Below are 22,499 nucleotides of genomic sequence, written 5' to 3' on the forward strand. Positions count from 1 at the left end.
ACAACAAATACTTATCAGGTGATGACCAAATCATCTCATTTCAGAAAACAAGGGTTCTTATAAATCAATAACCATTTCAGATGTTTTACTGAAGAAAGTATCTTTAAAACTTTCCCTTTTTTTCATCTAAGAATATACTGCAACACATTTAAAAAGGACACGGAAAATGCTGGCATTCCGTGTGGTTTTTAACATAGAAAAGAGGGTGTTAAGACTATACTTAGGCCAGAAAAGCCGAAAGATCACTTGAACGAGTTTTCTGAAAACACCTCAGCATTAAATGAGTAGACGGTAGCTGCGATATTTGACAGTAAAGATACAGGTTAGACTTCCAGTTGCCTAATGACTTTTCTGAATATTCTGCCCATTTTTATAAATAAAATGTTCTTTCTTTAAAATACGAGCTGCAAATATTCTTCAGTAATTCTATACAAAAAAAACATTTTACTGGAAGATTGCTTTCTTCTATAATAATTTAAAATTTGGTCTGATCACATCTTTATCTCATGGTAATTTACCAAAAATAGTTCCTAGGATATATTTACATAAAATATAAGGGCAAAATCTTTGGGTTCTACGTATGACTAAACATTTTAAATTTATTTAGTATCTACGAACTGCCTACAATACTGAAAATACAAAGGAAGATACATATTTTAGAAGAGTAAGGAGCCAACTGAATCACTGTGAGATTCACTTTTTTAAAAAGTTATTTATGTTAAGGACATAACGGTATTTAGAAGTATACAAGCATTAAGGACCAGCACTTCAGTATACAGATGAAGACTAAACTTTTGCAGTGGGAACATACACATGCATCAGTTTCTACCTAGCAATAACACCTAGCTATTTCATGATGTGCCTAAGGGCTGAACACTGCTATAATCTTCAAGACTAACTTCCTAACATCTGAGTTCAGCTTCAACACTAAATAGTATTAAGAATTAAAACTGTTAAAGAAACAGATGTACAAGTATAATTCTTCCCACAAAGATGAAAGCTATTTTTCAAAAGCACTTTGACATTTTAATTACTGTTAACACGGATTAGTCCAAAATGAACCCAAACTTAAAAATATTTTGTTAGATTCTCATCCCTTCTTCCAACACCAATCCCCAGTAAACTATTTAAGCTACAAGTTTTTAATGAATCTGAACATGTACTCATTATGCACACATTAGTGTAACTATTTCCATAAAAACTGGCAGGCAAAGTGAGGATATAGGATGTTTTTATATTAATTTTGTTAAAAGGAGAATCACAGAGATAAAGCTATCAAAACTGAAATAACTGTTATGAGATTATAACATCTGAAGCAACCAATGTTTCACTTTTCAGAAATACAGTTCATTCACTGGCACTCAAGGCAGCTCGTTATAGGTATCCTTTCCATAACTGATTACCACTCTGTGAGGCGGTAGTAAAGACTGTCTCCACTGGAAACTTGCCTATCACACAAGCAGCCAGGAGGGCAGTGGGATAAAGAAACCTTCCCCCATCCATTAGACCACGAGCCTCCCCGTTTCAGCACTGCTATGCTGCCAGTAACCCTGAAACAAATTTCCCATCACCCGTCCAACCAAGCCACATCCCTTCACCACAATGCACTTCTTCACAAAGCCCTTCTTAACCACCTAGGACTCCCCCAGCAATGAGGCAGCCGTAGGTAGAGTTCACAGGTCTTAGTGCAGGAATCTGAAACCAGGTGCGCCTATGTCTCCGCAGCACGAGGCATCCATCCTCTCCTTTGAGCTTAGGTCTCATGTGTCCTGTTTTTTCATGAGATCAGTGGGTCTCAAACTGAGTCTGTGGATCACCAGAGGCCACCCGGGCCTAAATGGCGGTCCACGAATAGCATTCTCCATCCCCACCCCACACTCCAGCCATCCTCCCAGTCCCACAGCAAGATCGCCACATGCAATGCTAACATTAGGGCCTCCCAACCACTTGCTGTAACCAATGGCTGACAACCACAGGGACCTGGGGCTGGAGTTCACATGAGGGATGAGGAACAGGGACTTTAAGGGGGCACAGGCACTAAGGAAGGGGGTAAGAAGGACAGCAGAACAGAGACATGGGAAAGGAGGGTGGTGGAAGGCTCTTGGGGGCAGTGATCCACCCAAAATAAACCTGTAACAAAGTGTCCCATGATGAGAAGAAACTGAGAACCACTGATTAGATTAGTAGCCCAACAGGAACTGGAAAGTCTTGAACAGCACCTGATACACTGTTGGTGTTAAAAACAGGGCTTTGAACCAGTTCTGGTTCGAACCCCCGCTGAGAATTGGCATTTCTAACAAGTTCCCAGGCGATGCTAACCCTTCTGTTTAGGGACCAATTCTGAGACCCACTAGTAAGAGCAGTGGTTCTCAAAACTTATTATACCTAAGAATCACCTGGGGATTTCGTTAAAATGTAGATTCTGATTCAGTATATTTGGGATGGAAGTTCAAATCCTCAGCAGGAGCTGGAACTGGAATGAGCCGGTTCAAAGCCCTGATTAAAAATACAGTTTAAAAAAAAAAAAACAACCACCAGCAGCAATAATAAAAACAGCCTAAGGATATAAACTGGATGGCTCTTGGGCCGTGTTTATACATTTGCCACTGTCTCATAGAGTCTGGTCCATCTTCTGCGTCCATCCTGGAGCATACACACAGAGCAGATTTACTCATGGACTTCGGTTAGATTCATTCAGCTCTTCATGCATTTCTAATAAAACATTTCCTAAAAAAAATATAACTTTGTACTTCAACACTTTTGTATGTGTATATATGGTATACCTTTTTAATCCAGGCTTGGGCACCAGTATTGGCCAACTGTTCCTGTGTCAGAACCTGTACTCCGGTACTTCCTGTGAACTGGCCAGGAATGGAGTTCAGCTGAGCCCAGGCATCAATCTGAAGAAAACAGGAAGCTTCGATTAACTAAAATCACTCATCTGGTAAAAATGCCACTGGTAAGAACAAGTAATTAACAAAAATTGAATTTTAGTTAGTTCTTAAAAAGGTTGAATACTATTAAACTTTTAAAACAATATACTGGATTTATACATATTAAAATTTAAGTATTTTCGTAAACGTTCCAAAGAAGTTTGACCATTAGCAAATCCATTAATAACAAGATTTAAGATGTTTCTTAAACAACTAAAAAGCAAAGCTATAATACTCATTCTTCATACTGTCCCTGACCAATACAAGAGAAATGTACGCAAAATACTCAAAACATGAAAAAAGACCTCCTACCCCCTTTCTCACCAATCTCACACAAATGCATTCCAATAAATGCCGACAATCTGGGTTTTTAATTAATTAAATTCAAAACGTATGCTTAAAGAGTGATAAACGCAGGAAACTGTCTACTCAGTCATCAGCACGTATTATGATGGTTAAAGAATCAGGTATCATTCATTCAAGTTGTATTTACTGATCACCTGGTATGTCAGGTGCTGTTTTTCTTATTGGCCTGAAACTGTACTTGTTTCTAGATGTGGAGAAGCCACCTACTGTTAAAAGCAGAGACTCCTGAGTTCACATCGGCTGGATTAGAATCCCAGTTTCCCCACGTACTAGCTGTGTGGCTTTGGGTATCACTTAACCACTCTTTACCTCAGCTTCCTCAGCTGGAAGATGGGAACTAATAATACTATCCACACCTGACAGAGCTGTTTGTGAGCACTAGATGAGTGAATATGTGCTGTTTTTTTAATACACCAGATTGTAAGCTCCATAAGGACAGGGAATTTTTTCTGTTTTGTTCTCTCAACAGTTTCTGCCACACAGTACACAATAAACACGTGCTAAATGATCAGACCACAAACTGCCTTCATTTAAAGAAAGACAGCTAATTAAGATAAATTATTTATTTTCTTGGACTTTTTAGGTAAAGACCTGTATTTCACCATGATGCCACAGACTTTATGTCACAACTCAACCATTTGGATAGTTAAATTCTCATTCAGACACTAAAATTGCTACATACCCGCTCCTGAGCTCGGTTTAACATGCTCATGGCTTCAAGGTCAAATGCATTCTCACTCAGTCTTTTCTGAGCAAGTGCTCGCTCACTCATTGCTGTAGAGATGTCCACAGGCTACAAAAGAAAACACAGATAATTATCTTAAATTACCCCTGGCCCCCCAAATTCTGAAAAGTGCTCCTAGTATCTTTGGTTGCTACATGTCAAAAACAAAAGTCTATGTAGTAATAATCCTGTAGACAGATGAGTCAAAAAGGTAAAGAAAGCTCAGAAATAGATGAAACTGTTTAGGTTAGTTACTACGTATCAGGGGCAGCAACAGAACCCAACCCAAAGGTCTCTGACTGATTTCAGCATGTTTTCTACTATGTATCAAACTAAATGATACAGAAAGTTCCATGAAGAACTTTTCTATTACAGTAAGCAAAGTTTCCCTGTGAGCACCTGGAGAAGGAATGTAAGTGATTTCTCCTTTCCTCATCAGACGTTTTCACCTTGCAGTTGTGTGTAGAAGTAGTTAGGTCTTAAAACCCATTTTTGTCTAAGAATATATGCAGACTATATAAATCAAAGGACTCTCTGCTTTCAATCTGCAAACATTTATGACCAAAGTTAAAATACCTTTAAGTACACAGTAGTATCAATCAAAACACTTAAAATGAGATGTCTGAAAGATCTTGGATCTTTTCAACACTTATACACCCTTAACACCCTATGCTAAACAGAGGTGATTTTACATTTTTTTAAAAGGTTTCATAATGGCCAGAAAAATTCCTGAAAGTAAAATGTAGCGCAAATTCCCACTCTGTCAGATTTGTGGAAGGCTCAACCATAGAAGGAAACACTCAGTATTTGATATGGGTTTTGTTCTGAAATTACAAGCTCAACTGTAACAATTATTGATCTTTGTTTTTCTTCTAACACCGCTTAACACATTAATATTTTCTAGTTATATAACCCAAAAATTGTTTTGGTTGGAAAATGCTTATCTGGCGTAAGGAGGTTCTACTGTTCTCACATATAAAGAATTAGTAGGTACTACGTAAAAAAAAAAAAAAAATTATGTAAATATAAAGAAATCTGTATAATAATTAAAACAGCTATAGTCTCCTTTTTTAAAGTTTTTTTTTTTTTTTAAAAAAAGACCTATATATAGAGAAACCTACATGAATGACTACATGAATAATCCTACTTCATGACTAAGGATTCACTATCCTCCTCTCTACCTGCAGAACCTTCACTGCTCTGTCATTCTCAGCTGCCTCGCTGAACTCAATATTCCCTATAGCTAAATCAAGTTTTTCTTCCACAAAGTATATTCTTATATGCTGCCTTCTCAAAATGGAAGCCAAAGTTAAACTAATTCTTTAATTTTAAGACTTTACAGACTTCTTGAATGAAAAATCTTAATTTCTTCAGTCAACTTATTGAATCAGTATCTCTAGAGCCTATAACAAATAGCTAATCTACGCAAAGTTAGCTTGAAAGACATTTAGTATGTTCACTTTCACTTCTATGATCTGTTCCATTTCTGGGACTTTAAATGGGAGCCCAGATATTTCGGGCTGAAACCTATGTTCTTTGACCTACCTTAGATGTTTCCTCAAATTGTCAGGGAAGATTATCAATTAATTTTGGAAGGCCCATTGAATGTATCTCAAGTACTGTTTTATATACCTTGCCAGAATTATTTTTAGTTTCACAGCAGTCTGTAAATCTGGGTGGTGATAGTGTGCTTGGATATAAATAGGTGTTTATTCTAGAAAACCTGATCAAGTGCTAAAGAGCGTGTCCACCCACCACCTTGGGCCCTGATCCCTTATCTCCTACTATAAAGCTGGACAAAAATGTATTTAGGTGGCTCTCAAAACTCCCACTTTTCTACAAAACTAATTTTATTCTTCGTAATTTGAACGTAGTGAGTATAGCTTTCCGTACATACCTCCTAAAAACTTTTTTTTTTTTTTTAACTCTTACTGAGAGTGAGTCAGTAACCTAAATGCTTCTCTCTAGTCTATGGTCATACCACCCTGAACATGCCCGATCTCATCTAAATGCTTCTCTATTTATTCCCAAAATGATACCTCCTTAAAACCTCAGTAACATTTCAGATTAAACACACATTTCAGCCTGTAAGGAATTTTTATATAGCAACCTCTTCAGATACAACTAGTTTTTTCCGCAAAGTAGTACAACTTTATTAATTCTTTAACAGGCTAAGCAAGTGACATGCAAATTCATGTCAAAACTTTATTACCAAATAGTAATTTGATTATTAATTTCATATTTGTCTTTTTAAATGTGAGAAAATATATTCAAAACAGAATGAATCAAGGTTATCTCTTAAGAGTAAGAGATGTTCAGGAGTTTGCATCAAAAGTCTGTTCCCAGCTTTCCAAGATGACTCAGGCTCTGTAATAATGCCTAAACACCCACCTATAATCCCCAGAGCTTTCATGTTCACTGTCTAGATGACATGTTTCTGTATCAGTATTAACACACTCAGAACTACCCCGGCCACTCTTCAGAGCAGTGCTGCCCAATAAAACTCTGCAGTGACTATATCCAGCACTTAAATGTGGCTAGTGAGGTTCAGGAAGCTGTATCTTTTTTTTAATGGTCATATGTGGCTTGTGACTACTGTATGATAGAAAGCTTTAGTGCCTTTGGCCAGCTTTTACTCAGAAACACGGAAAAGGTACCAAACGGACACTGAAAGCCTTTCTAAAAACTGAGGAATAGATAATCTTAAAACCCATGGAATACCATTATCAAGTTGTCAGGAACAAGCCTTGTTTCCACTCATATACTCTAGACTAGCTTGATACCTTAATTACTATACAGTATAATTATGATTGTATGATAATATTTCTAGGTATTATAATGGGGAAGAACTTTCTTTTTCCCTGAGAGTTGTTCTAAACGGTGAAATCTACATAAAAGAGTACACTGAGTTCACTGAGTTATGTCTAAGTCTCACACTCATAAAAACCTGCCCAAATTATTTCTCTATCTCAGCAACAGAGCAGATTACTACTTCTTAAATAACCCGCAATGGTGTCCAGTGTAATGAAACATATAATGCACTTGGTGCCATGTACTGTGCCTTCATGACCTAACTTATACAAGTTCACCTTTTATACCTTTATTTTTCATGAAAAAATTAAGTCTATTCTTAGTCAGTTTACTCCCCGACTTTGTTAACCCAACTGTTTACTGAAGGAGAATATCTCAATTAGTATTTTTTAGAAGGTCAGTGAAAGGTCTTAGGAAGGTCAGTGAAAGAACTGAAGAAAAGTGTTCAGACGTGGTCAGGAGATAAGAAATAGCCCCTGTAACAAGAAAGTTATTTTCCGCACAGCTACTGCAGATATCTCAAAAGGGAAAAAAAAGGAAATTTTTAATAAAACAGAACTAAAGAAAAGCACCTGACCTGAATATAAAACATGATTTTAAAACATTTAGCAAAAATTAATAAAGATATATAGAGGCTCACATGGAACGAACAAATGCCAGCACAGAAAAAAAAACCACACTGAATACAGAACATACCTGTTGTTACATATTTTGATTGGCTTTAAAAAGTGAATTATGAATCTGTTATATAAAATTCTCTAGTGCAGCTCTTATTTAACTTAAAACTACATTTCAGCTAAATGAATTGTAACTAGAACTCAAACTATTAAATGGTTCAAACGAACTCAATGTTAAGTACCTAGAAGAATCTGAGGAGGGAATGGATAGCGGGGCTCTATATTTCAGAGTCCTGCACTGCCTGGACCTAACTGTCTAATTTCCAATTAAGATTTTCATCTCACCCCCAAAATTTAGCTTTTCTCAACTCTGTAACATAGAGCTTCTAAATATAAGAGAATTTTAGCCCCAATGAGATGTAGAAATACACTTCAATAATACAAACCAAGCTCACTGCTTGTGATAAAGATGAGCTTATCATATAAACCATCACCAAGACCTTAACGGAGTTACCTCTGGACCTCTAACGTATTTATGACTCACGGTAAACCACAGACACTCCATGCTAAATCTTGTACCCAGAAAAGCTTTACTAATCTTATCACTAATTTTATTACCAAGAGCTTATGCCCCTTAGGACCATTTTTTTAAATACTAGTTTTCCAATATTTATGGAAACTTATGGAATAAATTTATATTTATTTCATTGTTTAGAAATCAGATGCACACAAATTTGGTCAACGTTCTGTAGGCACTCCTTACTGAGGATGCGGCTGGCTGGTTTCTGGGTAGGAAGACGATGCTATGGCAGTAGAGCAGCGCACAGTCTGATGAGCTGTTTTCCATAAGACAGGGGTTTATGCTGATCCATCCACACTTAAGTCAAAGCACACTCGTGTGCAAGGTTAAGGATGCAGTCCACATTTAGATTTATAACCCAGCTAATTCAGTCCTTATGGAGATCAAATCTATGCTCTTCGACTAAATGTTTTATGCTCAGGACTACAGAACCACAAACCCCACTTATAATCAAATAAAAAAGATAGGGGAAAAAAAATTGAAAGGCTACTCAGTTAAAAAAAAAAAAAAAAAAACTGACCATCTAAGAGAACTTTTCTTTCACTTTAGAAAGCCTTTATTACAACCCCTAACAGAGAATAAAAAGGGTCAGTACTATAAAACGTCACCAATAGTATTCCACCAACATTGCTCTGTGATACCCAGAATTAAACATGTTATGCTGTGAACATTTTCTCTGGGTGTTGCCAGGTAAGAGGATAGAGATCTGAAAGCAAAACACAATCCTGCCCCTTTTCCTCCTAAAATTTTGGGATTCTTTTATTCAGAATTAGATTTAACCTATATATACATATACATATACACACACACATATATATTTTTTGAGACTCATCTCTTAAGTAACTAAACATACAAGAGAGGAGAGTCCTGGCGCCAAATAATTGTACGCATCTTCCCACAAGAGTATCTGCTTTGTTTAGCCCTCTGACACAATTTTTTTCTCTGCTTTAATAAGAGCTTCCTTTACTTATTATAAAATAATTTGAGTACCCTCTATATCAAGTTCTTACCCCCAGAATTCTTTGAAGTAATTCTCCCCAATCTTTACTTAAAATATGAAAATCACATTTGATGATAGTAAGGGCAAGGACATCACACGGTGTTAAAACTGAAAATGACTGCGTACTGAATTCCAGATACACACACACACCCCTTTCAATCAAAAAGCAGCTTAATTATCAGGATCCACTAAGCACTTCCCCCATGTTCAACTAAGAAAGTTAAAACAGTTATGGTCACTTATCTTCTCGGGAAAATCCTTGGAATTTGAAATACTATTCATGATATTCATTCCACTTGAAAATTTTTCCCGTACAATCTCCCTGGCTGTTTTCTCCAACTCTTTGTTAAATGCTTAATATGCAAGAAATTAATGAATGAAAGCGTATGTACCGGAATTTCTAAGTAAGTCTGTTCGGCCCTCTTTATCGTGTTTATATTCAGTCACTACAAGAATAAGAAGTCAGTTGCAAATGTCAACCTTCCCTCCTGAAATGTGCAGGGAGCCTGATTTGGGGATCAGCAACTGAGCTACTCAACTGGTTTCATAAAATACTGTCCAAACCCGCTACTGCTCCACCTCGCTGGTGATGGCACCACTTCAATTGTTGAACTCCATGTGAACACAGATCGTCACCTGTGACTGTAAGTTGCACTGGCTAGCTATCATGTCCAGCTTCATCATACAGAACTTGATCCCTTTCAAAATGCCGCGGGTCAAAAAAAACACAGTGAAAATGTCGCCTGCGAATAGCTCAGGGGAAAAAATACTGCTATCAAAAAGTTTCTGATTTGGGTTCTGTTCACTTTCTGATTTTATAAACAAGTTTGTATATTTGTAGTATTGAAGGCGTTTAGTGAAGGATGATATGGCCAGTGAAGGGGACCAGAATGTGAAGAGTACAGCTCTCTCTGACCTACATATCCCAGAACTGCCAGAAAAGCAAGTCCCGGCAGAAAGTCCCACATTTTAAGGGTTTCAGATATCTAGTCCAGTCCTTGTACAAATGTATGGGCTTTGGACACCAAAGGCAGGAGGGAGAAAAGGTGATGACAACTAGCCTATGATATCATTTAAAACTCCCACCCCCCTATTAAGTCTCCGCCCTCCCAGATCCCCCAAGCGTGATTTTGCACAACAAGTTAAATAAAAGTAAACTGTTTATTAAAAGATACAGCAAAGGTACAGATACAGAGATACATACAAAGATACAGATATATATATATTTACATATATATACAGTCTTGCTGTTTTCATGTGCATCATATTTAGCAGCACATTATTTAATCAGGCGGCATTTTAATGGGGTTATTTTGACACTTGGCATTGTTACTGCGTCATTTTGACAAGATTCAACTATAGCCTCATGGAAATGTCAAGGTGTGACTTCCACTTCTCCAACTTTTAATAGTAGCAAAGAAGGGAAGGAAAAGGGAATGGAGTGCCCAGGCTGAGCATTAGGTTAAACACAAGAATTCAAAAGGACCAAGGTAGTACAGGGAAGGAAAAATGACTGAAGACTATCTGACCAACAACCCAGAGATATAGTGAGAGACCCCTTTTTAAGGGCAATGGGCTATGTCCCCAAGATGTGAAATCAGTGGCCTTTTACCAATCCAGTCCTTGTGTTGAACCTGAGGATCTGCCTCGCTCTGCTCAATCCCTCCACCAAATACATTTGCTACCACCAAAACCTAGAGCTGTAGAGCCTCGAGGCAAAACGGGAAGCTAAGTAGTTGTACCTTGGGCTACCTTCCCACAAGTGCATGGAGGGCCCAATGTTGGGTAGGGATGTGATAACACTCTTCTCTGCAATTCGATGCTTTTCACTTTGTGGCTTGGTTCCACAAAGTGAACTGCATCGAGTTACTGTCAAATGAGAAGCTGCGGGTTGTTTCAGCTGTCGTCTAACCCGGCCCTGCCGTTTAACCCGGCCCTAAGAAGAGTGAAACAGAATCCAAATCAGATATAAAATAACAATAAAATGGCAGATTCAGGTATAAAAAAGAAAAAAAAAAAAATTATATTCCTTTTACTTACCTCAGAGGGCAAATTGCTGCTGAAAACATTATCATCATCATCTTTGTTTTCTTCACCATTTTTCTCTACGGGGACCCACTCTCCGTAAACACTATCCGCCTCTTTTTTTCGGTGTTGAGATCCAGACGACACAGGAAATTCTTTTGTTAATGTTACCTGGCTTTTTGGCGGAGTGGGCTTTGCTGCAGCGATCTAAAACATGAAGAGTATGTAATTAAAACTCAATATCACAAATACATTAAAATGGTTTCTCAAGATTTTCAACATATTCTGAAGGAAACAATTCTGTTCATTCGTTCTCACAGTATTTAAACTAAGGAAAATTTTCAACTAAGAATCTGGATTTTATTTAAACAGCTCCATAAATTCATCTGTTTCATCAAGCCATAAACTCTAATACTCACATTCAAATTGAAAAAAATGGGTTTGGGTTCACTGAGTTTAAAGGGATGATGATAAAAAGGAGGTTCTTCTTCCTCTTCATCCGAAACGTGAGGCTTATTCACTATGACATCGTCATCTTCTTTACTCTGTGCGATCTGTTTGCATTTCTTAAAAAGCAAAAACAAACAGAAAATCAATCTTACATTTATGCAGAATTACATGTTAATTTCTTAAAAATAATCAAAACCACATAAAATCAACTTTTAAGAGTAAAACGAGATTAACGATAGATTATAGATAGGTAGCTTATTAGCTATGATTTAAACACACTCTGGCTGGTCAGTCAGTCAACAACATTTATTGAGCACCTACTATGTGCAGAGCACTGTACTGGGCACTGTCCAGGGAATACAAAAAAAAAGTAGAAGACATGGTCCCTGCTCCCAAGGAGCTTACAATCTAGTTCGAGAGACAAAATACATACACAGGAAATAATTGAATAACGTTTTTTTACAGAGCAACACAATAACAAGTGCAAACCGATATAATACAAAATGAGTACATAAGTGCTGAAAAACCAAAAGCTTAAGAGAGAATAGAGTCAGGCCAGATTAGATAATCAAGGAATACTTCCTTGAAGAGTTCTGAGCCAGATTTTCCACGTGAGGAACAAGTGTTTGGTAGGTAAAGGAAGAGTCATCCTAGTCAGGTGGTGGTAAAAAGGTGAAAAACAAAGGGAAGAGGGCTAAGGATTAGCTGAAAATGGTACAGAGGAACACAAAGTGTTCACAGGGTTTCAAACTCTGAATAAGAAGCTTGGATTTGATAATAGAAGCCTTTACTAGGTCCTTAATTTTTTTTTTTTAAGTTGTAATCTGTATTGTAATAAATGGAAATGAGGAAACAGATGGTAACTATATGATCTCCAAATATACAGCAAAATAAAAAAAGCCTTTGAGATAGGGTTAAATAATAACACGACTCTCCATAAATACGTTGTAGAGTGAGTCTCTCAAGGAGCAGAACTCAAGAATGGAAAACAAGGCATGATGGAGCGGGTCCAACTGATGAGATCTGACACGTGAAGCAAAGTCAATTCCTTCCTGAGAACTGAAGGAAAAGATTCTATTACCTAGCTTTAAAAAAGGTCAGAATAAATTTGGGTAGATCTGTCTCTAAACAAGCAGTAGAGTTTGTCACATCCATTATCAATTGAAAAATACCACAATAGGATAAAAAGCTCATTTAGCCAAAAACACAAGTATATCAGGCTTATAACCAAGGGGGACAGAAATTATTGACAATGGCAGGCTAGCATAAGGCTAGCCAATAATAAGTTTCAATATATGAAACAGTGTGGTATTTCTGGATCCTAGCAGCAATATTTCAGCGTTCTCCGAAAAAACAAAACAAAAAAAGCCAATAATACAACAAAGCCCCTCCCCTCCAAGAAAAGCCTCAATTTAAAAGATCAAATTCTTAAAAACAAAATAAGTGTGTTTAAAATACATATGTTACTGCCAAAACCCGAACCGCAGGAAGAACTGATAATGGCCGGCCATTATCGCCAATGGCTGGTACCAAACAGCCAAAACCCGAAATGTTGATGCGAAAGAAGTTCCTTTCAGGCAATGGCCAGCTATTCTCATAAATTTCCAAGCTCCGGTGGCAAAAGATCATTTCTGAAGATTGTCTGTGTCTTTGCGTATATGCAGTACACTCGTGGCGATCAGTGAACACGTCGTGAATGGAAACGAAACTGTAGGCGAGCTTCTGCGTGTTGCTCACTCAACACCTCCTCCATTCAAACGAACCGTCCCACTCCTCAGTCAGTTTGGCTTCTAAAACTGGAAAGCAAAAGTAATGGGAAGTAACTTTTAGCTAGCGGAGCTTAGCCATCCCGGATAATGGCCTGCTAAACAGAGCTTCTGCCGCTGCCACGTCTGTATTTCGGGTTTTGGCCACTCGGTGCCAGCCATTATCAGTTCAGCCCACAATTCGGGTTTTGGCACGCTCCAGAGTCAACATCACTGGAATAATCCATTTAAGAATGAAAACAAATTCTGTTTAGCTTACCTCAGTTAGTTCTTCTATAGTTGCTCCTCCTGACTTTTTAGCAACTTTCTCTTCTATTGAAGGTGGAGGTGCAGGTTTTAGGTTTGGCGGTAGAGGAACACCAGCCTTAGCACACATGGCAGCTGCATTAGCTTTGGCTATTTCAAGTAATTGAGCCTTATCTGTGAGAGAAAAAATATAAAAAGCAGTTTTCCTCAAAAGCTGTACATTTTATACCATCAAATTTTACATGCTAACAATATTAAAAGCATCAAATTTCTGCCTAAGTTATAGCTGTCATCACATCACTCTGGCTCAAAGCTTTTAAGTGGTTTCCCCCTATTTAAAGAACTAAGTTCACACTGAGCTCCCATTCAAATAATACACAAAACAGCTAACGCACACAGCTGTGATGCCCACTCTGCTACACACCAAGACACACACCTGCCAAAGCCTTATCCTCCACATCTTTACTATCCCTCCTGCAGGAAATTACTCTCCAAATCTCTGACAGTTACCTTAATCACTCTTTGAGCCCTGTTCAAATGCCAACTCTTCTAAGAATTGTTATTAAAGCAGGATGAAGACTTCTCTCTACCGTGACCCTGCAGTGCCTTACCTATACCAATACTATAGCAATCCTCACATCCTGCCTCTTCGGCCATTTCACTATTTGGTAAACAGAGATACACAGGCATTTTATCCACGTCTCCTCTAAGAATTACACACTGTTCCTCTGCACAGTACTCTGAATAAAAGAATAACTCAGAAATCTTCTCCTGAAATGAATGCATTCTCTTTCTTTGCTCATTGTGTCCTTCTTTTTAGACAACGCTGACCTGGAAATGCCTAAACTACTGGAAAAACAATAAATTATCTACATTTATTTCTGGTACTCATGCAATATCCATCAAGTTTTAATCATCTCCGCACACTAATTAAAATCAGGAGAAATTACAGCTGTTTATTTTTAAAGTAATACACAACAGATGATTAAAACCATTCATCTAATAAATTTCCCTTTATTTGGCTAATTATTACCCACCCCCACAAGCACAATTCCCTATTTACTTCCCATCAGAATTACCTTCACAACCTTTTAAAAGTACTAAATATCATGGGGCAGTTCTACTCTGTCCTATAGGGTCGCTATGAGTCGGAATTGACTCAACGGCACTGGGTTTAAATATTGCATATTATGATAAACATAACTTAAACAATGAAACTTTAGGCTTATTTGCAAAGACGCATGTCGAAATACACAATAATAATCCGAGCATATACTATTATCCTAGTTTCTAACTTAACGAACTTTTACTTCTATTTTCCATTCTTAATGATGGCAAGATGGGTTTAAGTGAAATACAGCATTGAAGAATGGAAACACTTTGGTTCTCATATACTCCAAAGCAGGTCTCCTTAACTCTCATTGTATCTGTCCCCCTATGCTTAGGCATTTATCCCTACATTTTCTAAAAAAACAAGCTAATCTAATTTAAAAAATTTAAAGACACCAATTTTTATCCTAAACCAACAATCTAACCTATTACATTTGCTCAAAAAGGAATAAACTCAGGTTGCAATCATTTTCCATCACAATACCACTGAATTTTTAAAAAGAATGACTCACCCAAATCTGTCAAACGTTTAGGTGATCTGCCTCTTTCCGAAGACCTCGACCGTTTACGACGGATGGGAGATCTGCTAAACCTTCTCCTCAAGGGTGTTCGTGATCGCCTTAATCTGACTGGAGATATGCTAAAGCTCCGTCTTCTTACCACAGACCTTGATCTTCTCCGCCGGCTCGGGGTGCGGCTCCGCCGGCTCGGGGTGCGGCTCCGCCGGCTCGGGGTGCGGCTCCGCCGGCTCGGGGTGCGGCTCCGACGGCTGGGGGTGCGGCTCCGACGGCTGGGGGTGCGGCTCCGACGGCTGGGGGTGCGGCTCCGCCGGCTCGGGGTGCGGCTCCGCCGGCTCGGGGTGCGGCTCCGCCGACTTGGAGAAACACTAAAGCTCCTTCTTCTCCCCACAGATCTAGACCTTCTTCGACGACTCGGAGTATGACTCCGACTCCGACGGCTTGGGGTGCGACTTCGAGCTCTAACAGTTTTCCGGTTATCCCTAGAGCTTGATCTTTTTCTTTTTCTCTCCCTGGATTTGGATCTGTGCTTTGGAGACCTTTTGCGCTTCTCTTTGGATACAGATCGCCTTCCTCTAGACTTTGATCTTGACCTGCTGCTCCTCCTCCTGCGTCTTGAACGTGACCGTGAACGTGTTTGGGAGCGATGAGACTTGGATTTAGATGATCTCTTTCTTGCCCTGGAACGAGATTCACTGGTACGTTTGCGTGATTTGTGTTCAGAAGACTTGGAACGCTTACTTCGAGATCTTAATGAAGAGTCTCTTTTCTTCTCTTTTTCACCTTTGTCACGGTTCTTATTTTTCTTGCTTTTTTCATGTGTGTCCTTAACTTTTACAAAGATTTCATAATCATCTTTTTCCTCTGAAGAAGACTCTGAAGCTCTTTCTGGCAGACCAATTACACCTGGACTAGCAGCAGATTTATCACGTTCAACCTCACTTGGAAGTAAAGGTCCTTCAATACCAGCTCTAAGGCTTGTAAGACGTTCCATGTCCTTAGGAAGTAATGGCCTCACTAAATCTGCTTCGTTGATGTCCTCAATGTTGGCAGAAAACCCTGTATCAGGCAAGATCTCTTCACTGTGGAGAGATACTTCTTTATCTTCTCCACTACTTTCTTTGGGGCTAAGGGCAACTGCTACTGCCTGGTCACTCTCCTTCATAGGTAATGGTCCTTCTGCATCCTCACCAACAAGGTTATGATTAGATGGTACATCAAAATGAATGTCTTTAGCAGGCAAAGGTCCCTCTATGTCAGCTTCACTGCCACCACTGGGGCTGGTGGAAATTACCATGTCATGTTCAGTATCTTGAGTAGTTAGAGATACTTCAACATCATATTTATTAACTGAACTGAGAGCAGATGCTATGGCAAATTCAATACCCTCACTAGTTCCCTTCGCATCAGGTTCAAGAGCAAGAGGATCAGCAGAAGACAGACTTCCTCCTACTTCAGCCTCACTAACACCAGGGCAGGTAACCAACACTGTGCATTGTTCAGTCTCATTGACAGGTAAAATTTTCTCTTCGCCAATTTCACCGACACCCCCAGTACTGGCAGCAGACGCTGTATTATGTTCCATCTCTTTAGTAATTAAATGACTATTTACATTAAGGTCTATACTCACACCCTGTTCACTTCCATAACAGTCACTCTTCAGGTGTCCTTCAGCAGGAGGTTCTTCACCTGAACACATGGTAATCTCCTGCATGCCAATCTCTGGAGCAAGATTAGAATCACCAGATATTAAATTCATCCCCTTTATGATGTGTGTTGAGGACATTACACTAGACTCCAGTATCACTGATGTAGACTCTAAGACCAGCTCTGTTGATATTACTTGAGTCTGCGCCGAGACAGTGACAGCAGGCTCTGAAACGGTCAGAGTGGATTCCTGAACAGAAACAGATGGTTCTGAAGCAATCATGGCAGGCTGAAGAACTGACACTGCTGGGTCCACAATAGGCACAGTAGGCTCCAGGGCAGAAACCACTGGCACAGGAACAGGAAGATGCTCTGGCTCAAGCACAGCAGGTGACTCCGAGACAGCCACCACCAGCACCTCTGAGACAGCCAGTGGCTCTGGGCCAGCTGCCACCAGCGGCTCCGGGACAGCCACTGCTGACGACTCTGTGACAGCCACGGCCGGCAACTCTGGGACTGCCATGGCCGGCGGCTCTGGGACTGCCATGGCCGGTGGCTCTGGGACAACCGTGCTGGGTAACTCTGAGACAACCATGGCTGGCAGCTCTGAAGTACTCTGTGCTGACTCTGGAATAGTTACCGCTGGCTCCAAGGGAGACATAGATACTTCTGAAGCAGCATGTCCTGAAGCTCTCAAGGAATCAAAGGTTTCTGCCATCTCTGGCATAAGAGCAGGCTGTGATGTGAACATAGTTGGTTCTGCTGACATTATGGGAGTTTCTGACACCACAGAAGTCACTGGTGTCTCTGCAATCATTTCATGTTCTGCTACTTCAGCAGACTGTACAGGTGTTGATGTAACTGAAGACACTGGCTCTGACGGTGGCTCTGCAACACCCACAATAGCCTCTGCTGCTAACACTGCTGGCTCTGATGCTGACACTGAATAATTAGCAGGCACTGCCAAAGGTTCTGAAATCTCACTCTGACTTACAGGAGGCTCTGGCAGCGATACTGACTCTTCAGGAGGCAATGCTGGCAACTCAGTAGGCCATGTACTTTCAGTTGTTAATGCTGACTGCTCAGTGGTTAATGCAGGGCCCTCTGGTGGTTCCTCAGGAGGCAGTGGTGGTGTCATTGGTGGCTCCTCAGGTGGCAATGGAGGCATTGTAGGGGGTTCCTCAGGAGGCAAAGGTGGCACCATATATGCCTCCGTGTATGTATCAGTATAAGAATCAGTGTAAGAATCGGCCGCCATAGACATCATTGAACGATCAGCAGTGTAAGATGACATCATAGATCGGTCAGCTGCAGAGTACGATGACATCATAGACCGGTCAGCAGCAGAGTATGACGACATCATAGACCGGTCAGCACCCATGGACATCATAGATCGGTCCATGGGAGACATCATGGAGCGCTCATAAGCTGACATCATAGAGCGCTCATAAGCTGACATCATTGAGCGTTCAGCCATAGGAGACATCATAGAGCGCTCGTAGGCTGACATCATAGAGCGCTCATAAGCTGACATCATAGAACGCTCAGCCATAGGGGACATCATAGACCGCTCATAGGACATCATAGAGCGTTCGTAAGATGACATCATGGAACGTTCTGCAGCATAGGACATCATCATAGAACGTCTAGATGCTAACATCAGGGGTCTAGGTGCTAACCTATATGGCCTAGTTGCTATCCTATATGACCTAGGTGCTATCCTATAAGGTCTAGGTGACATTCTATAGGGATCAGGAGTTAGTCTGTAGGGATCATGGCCTAATCTATACGGGTCCTGTCCTAACCTATAGGCATCATGACCTAACCGATAAGGGTCATGTCCTAACCTGTAGGGATCTTGGGCTAATCTGTAAGGATCCTGAGCTAACCTATAGGCATCAGGAGATTTTGAATCCAACATAGCAGAATCTTGGGTACTAGATGCTAACATCTGGGCATCCATGGTACCAGATGCTAGCATCTGGGCATCCATGGTGCCGGAAGCTAACATTTGAGAGTCCATAGTACCAGATGCTAACATCTGAGAATCCATAGAGCTAGTTGCTAACATCTGGGAGTCCATGGTGCTGGTTGCTAGCATCTGGGAGTCCATAGAGCTAGTTGCTAACATCTGGGAGTCCATAGAGCTAGTCGCTAACATCTGGGAATCCATGGAGCTGGTCGCTAGCATCTGGGAGTCCATGGAGCTGGTCGCTAACATCTGGGAGTCCATGGAGCTGGTTGCTAACATCTGGGAGTCCATAGAGCTGGTTGCTAACATTTGGGAGTCCATGGAGCTGGTTGCTAACATCTGGGAGTCCATGGAGCTAGTTGCTAACATTTGGGAGTCCATGGTGCTAGAGGCTAACATCTGGGAGTCCATGGTGTTGGACGCTAACATCTGGGAGTCCATGGTGTTGGACGCTAACATCTGGGAGTCCATGGTGTTGGATGCTAACATATGGGTCTCCATGGTGTTAGAAGCTAACATATGGGATTCTTGGGCCATCAAGGGGTCCACTCCTACTGTTACAGAAGTTTCCCCCACTAATGTAGTAGGCAGCTCCTGTGCTACCGTATTATAGGATTCCAACGCTGTCGTCGAGGGCACCTCCAGGGACTGCGACACGGTCATCGTTGACAGCTCCGATGTTGTCACCACAGACTGAACAGAAATCTCCAGCGCCACAGTTGCCACAGGCTGCCCAGGCAACTCTGGTGCCCCAGGCTGCCCGGGCAACTCCAGCACCCCTGTTGCCAGGGGCTGCCCCAAAAGCTCCAGTGCTCCAGCTGCCCCAGACTGCCCCGAGAACTCCAGTGCCCCCGCTGCCATGAGCTGCCCAGACAACTCTAGTGCCCCAGTTGCCACAGGCTGCCCCGACAACTCCAGCGCCCTAGTTGCCGAAGGCAGCCCTGGCAGCTCTGGCACCCCAGTCACCGAAGACTGCCCCGGCAACTCCAGCGCTGTCGTTGCCACTGGCTGTCCTGGCAACTCCAGCACCATCGCTGCCTCGGGCTGCCTCAGCAACCCTGTTGCTGTTGTCACCTCAGCCTGCCCAGGGTGTTCCATCGTTGTCATCCCCAAAGGCTGCTCCAACTCAGTCGTCGTCACAGGTTGTTCGGTCAACTCCATTGCTACTGTCACCACAGGCTGCCCTGGCAACTCTACTGCCGCTGTCACCACAGGCAGCCCTGGCAACTCCTGTGCCATCACAGGTGGCTCTGGCACCTCCTGTGGTGGCTCCAGCCCCACAGATGATGCTGGGAGCCCTGGCAATTCCTGCAACAACTGTGGCACTGGTGTCACAGAGGGCCCCGGCAACTCAGACACTACAGTCGCAGGGGGCCCTGGCAACTCAGGCACTGGGGTAGAAGGGGGCCCTGGCAACTCTGGCACCGGGGTAGCAGAAAGCCCAGGTAACTCCAGCGCTGGAGTCACAGAGGGCCCCTGCATCTCCGGCATGGAGGTCGCAGGTGGCCCCTGCAACTCCATCACTGAAGCCACCGACGACTCCGGCAGCTCCAACGCCGTGGCCTTAGGCAGCTCCAGCAACTCCTGCGGTCTTGTGATGGATGAATCTGCACTCTCCAATGGTACTTCTACAGGCTGCTCTGTCAATCTTAGTACGTCAGGTACAGATGACTCTGGAAAGCCCGTTGTTGTCGATGTGCTTGGCTCAGGGTGCACCTCAGCAGATGTCTCTGAGGATTCCACGAGGGTTTCTGCTGACTCTAGCATTTTTGCTACTGGAGGCTCTACCAACACGATCTTTGATGGCTCTGGAGATGTGCTCTCCAAAGGTTTCAGCACAGGAGTCATCTGATACTCCATCGACATTGTTACAACCGGCTCAGGTGACTTCAGCACTAGTGCTGGGGTAGGCACTGGTGCTGCTGGAAAGCAATCCAGAATCTTTGCCGTGGATGGTTCCAGCATTACTGCCATAGAATGCTCTGACTGCTCTGAGATGACAGATGTAGACTCAACTTGCAATTCTGCAGTCTTTGTAGCTGGCTTCAGAGTTTCAAAGTTGTGTGGCTCTGATACCTCCATTGCAACTACAGGAGGTTCTAGCACAACTGCAGGGGAATCACCGGTCTCAGATAAGCCAAGTGCTCTTACAGGATGCTCCAGTCCCATCACTGAAGGCTCAGAATCAAACTTCAAAAAGGAATCTGATTCTATATCTATGTTCCCATCATGATGAGATTTTGGCTTTGACTCAGGTTCTTCTGGCTGTCTTTTATATTTTTTCTCCTTTTCTTTCTTCTTTTTCTTTTTTTTATTTTTGTGCTTTTTATGCTTCTTTGACTTTTTGCTAGGAATTTCATCAGTAGGATCTGTTTGTACAGATACACATCTACTTTTTCTGGAAGCCTCCTTCAAGTCTGAAATTAAGAGAAATTAAAATTGTCAGACATCCCCCAAAATAGATTTAGATAAATGACATAAACCAAGATTTACATTCCATGTTAAAACACCATTGTATGACACCTCGTTATACTCACAAGGCACGTATTTATATGTTTATACCCACATTTACCATATGTTCACACTCCTGTGTGCACTAATGAGATACAAAGTTGCCATATCAACTATTTTTTGTAAATCGACTAATTTGAGGACTAAAGCTGAGATTAAAAATATTAGTTTATTCCAAAAACTTATCTAGAAGTAAGACGTGTTTTACCAAATTCTACTAAAATTTTCTCCAGCTCACAAATTCCAGAAAATTACTTTTAAACGACTCTTTCATATTACTGTTAGAACTGCTCTACCAAGCCAACCAATCACTGCCATCAAGCCGATTTCAACTCACAGCAACCCCATAGGGTTTCCAAGGCTGTAAATTTTTACAGAAACAGACTGCCACATCTTTCTCCCACAGCGCCTCCGGTGGTTTCAAACCTCCAACCTTTCAGTTAGCAGTCAGTTGCTTTAACCACTAAGCCACCAATGCTCCTTAGAATTTCTATAGTAATAGCTAAATTAAATAATCTTTTGATGAAAAGTTTTACACAGCAAAACATACGCCAAATCAACAAATTCTACACATACAATTCCGTGGCACTGATTACATTCTTAAAGTTGTGTAATCATTCTCACTATCCTTTTTCCAAATTATTCCTCCACCATTAACATAAGCTCACTGCCCTCAAAGCTTCTCATCTAACCTTTTCAGTTGCTACTGTCAATCTGACCACACACAATACTTTAAAAGAGAACAATCAAACCATTTTTGCAATTACTTTATAACCCCTTCTTATATAGGAAGCAACATGGCACCGGCACTGGAACAGACTGCATGCTTTAGGTCCCGCATCTACCACTTATTAGACAAATAGTCTCAGCCAAATGACTCTCTGTGCCTCCCAGAGTTAGATGACTGAGTTAAAACAGAGGGACACTGAACAAAGCCTGGCACACAGTAAGCACTCAGCAAATGTAAGCTCTAAGCTGATATTACTATTGTCATACAGTATACAAATATCTGAATGAGAAATGTAATCAATACAATCCTCAAATTTTATCTTATCGCACCCATCTGTTACGTTCCAATTTAAAAAAAAAAAAAAAAACTTCCCCCCAATACTCTTCTGAAATTACTAACAATTTTTTTTCCTTTTTTTTTTTTTTTAAATAAAGTGGTTTTGGGGAGAAAATTCTTACAGCCTTTAACATCTAATTTAAGAGCATTTCAATTT

The 22,499-nt window shown here is 41.0% G+C and overlaps 1 protein-coding gene across 5 annotated transcripts in view; it reads right to left on the minus strand.

Annotated features, from left to right (window-relative positions):
- Positions 1 to 22,499, minus strand: part of SON (SON DNA and RNA binding protein) — a 32,555-nt gene that overhangs the window by 5,518 nt on the left and 4,538 nt on the right. For 3 of the 5 annotated variants that reach the window (XM_049858527.1, XM_049858528.1, XM_049858529.1), the window contains exons 3-8: positions 15,141 to 21,182; positions 13,532 to 13,692; positions 11,476 to 11,622; positions 11,072 to 11,263; positions 3,982 to 4,092; positions 2,784 to 2,900 (exon numbers count right to left, since the gene is read on the minus strand). In XM_049858527.1, coding sequence (XP_049714484.1) covers positions 2,784 to 2,900; positions 3,982 to 4,092; positions 11,072 to 11,263; positions 11,476 to 11,622; positions 13,532 to 13,692; positions 15,141 to 21,182 — 6,770 coding nt within the window. Of the gene's footprint in view, positions 1 to 2,783; positions 2,901 to 3,981; positions 4,093 to 10,181; positions 10,968 to 11,071; positions 11,264 to 11,475; positions 11,623 to 11,695; positions 13,303 to 13,531; positions 13,693 to 15,140; positions 21,183 to 22,499 lie in introns of those variants that run through there. The other 2 variants (XM_049858530.1, XM_049858531.1) reach the window with 2 other exon arrangements.

This window comes from Elephas maximus, chromosome 18 (assembly GCF_024166365.1).
Source record: "Elephas maximus indicus isolate mEleMax1 chromosome 18, mEleMax1 primary haplotype, whole genome shotgun sequence".
Taxonomy (NCBI): domain Eukaryota; kingdom Metazoa; phylum Chordata; class Mammalia; order Proboscidea; family Elephantidae; genus Elephas; species Elephas maximus.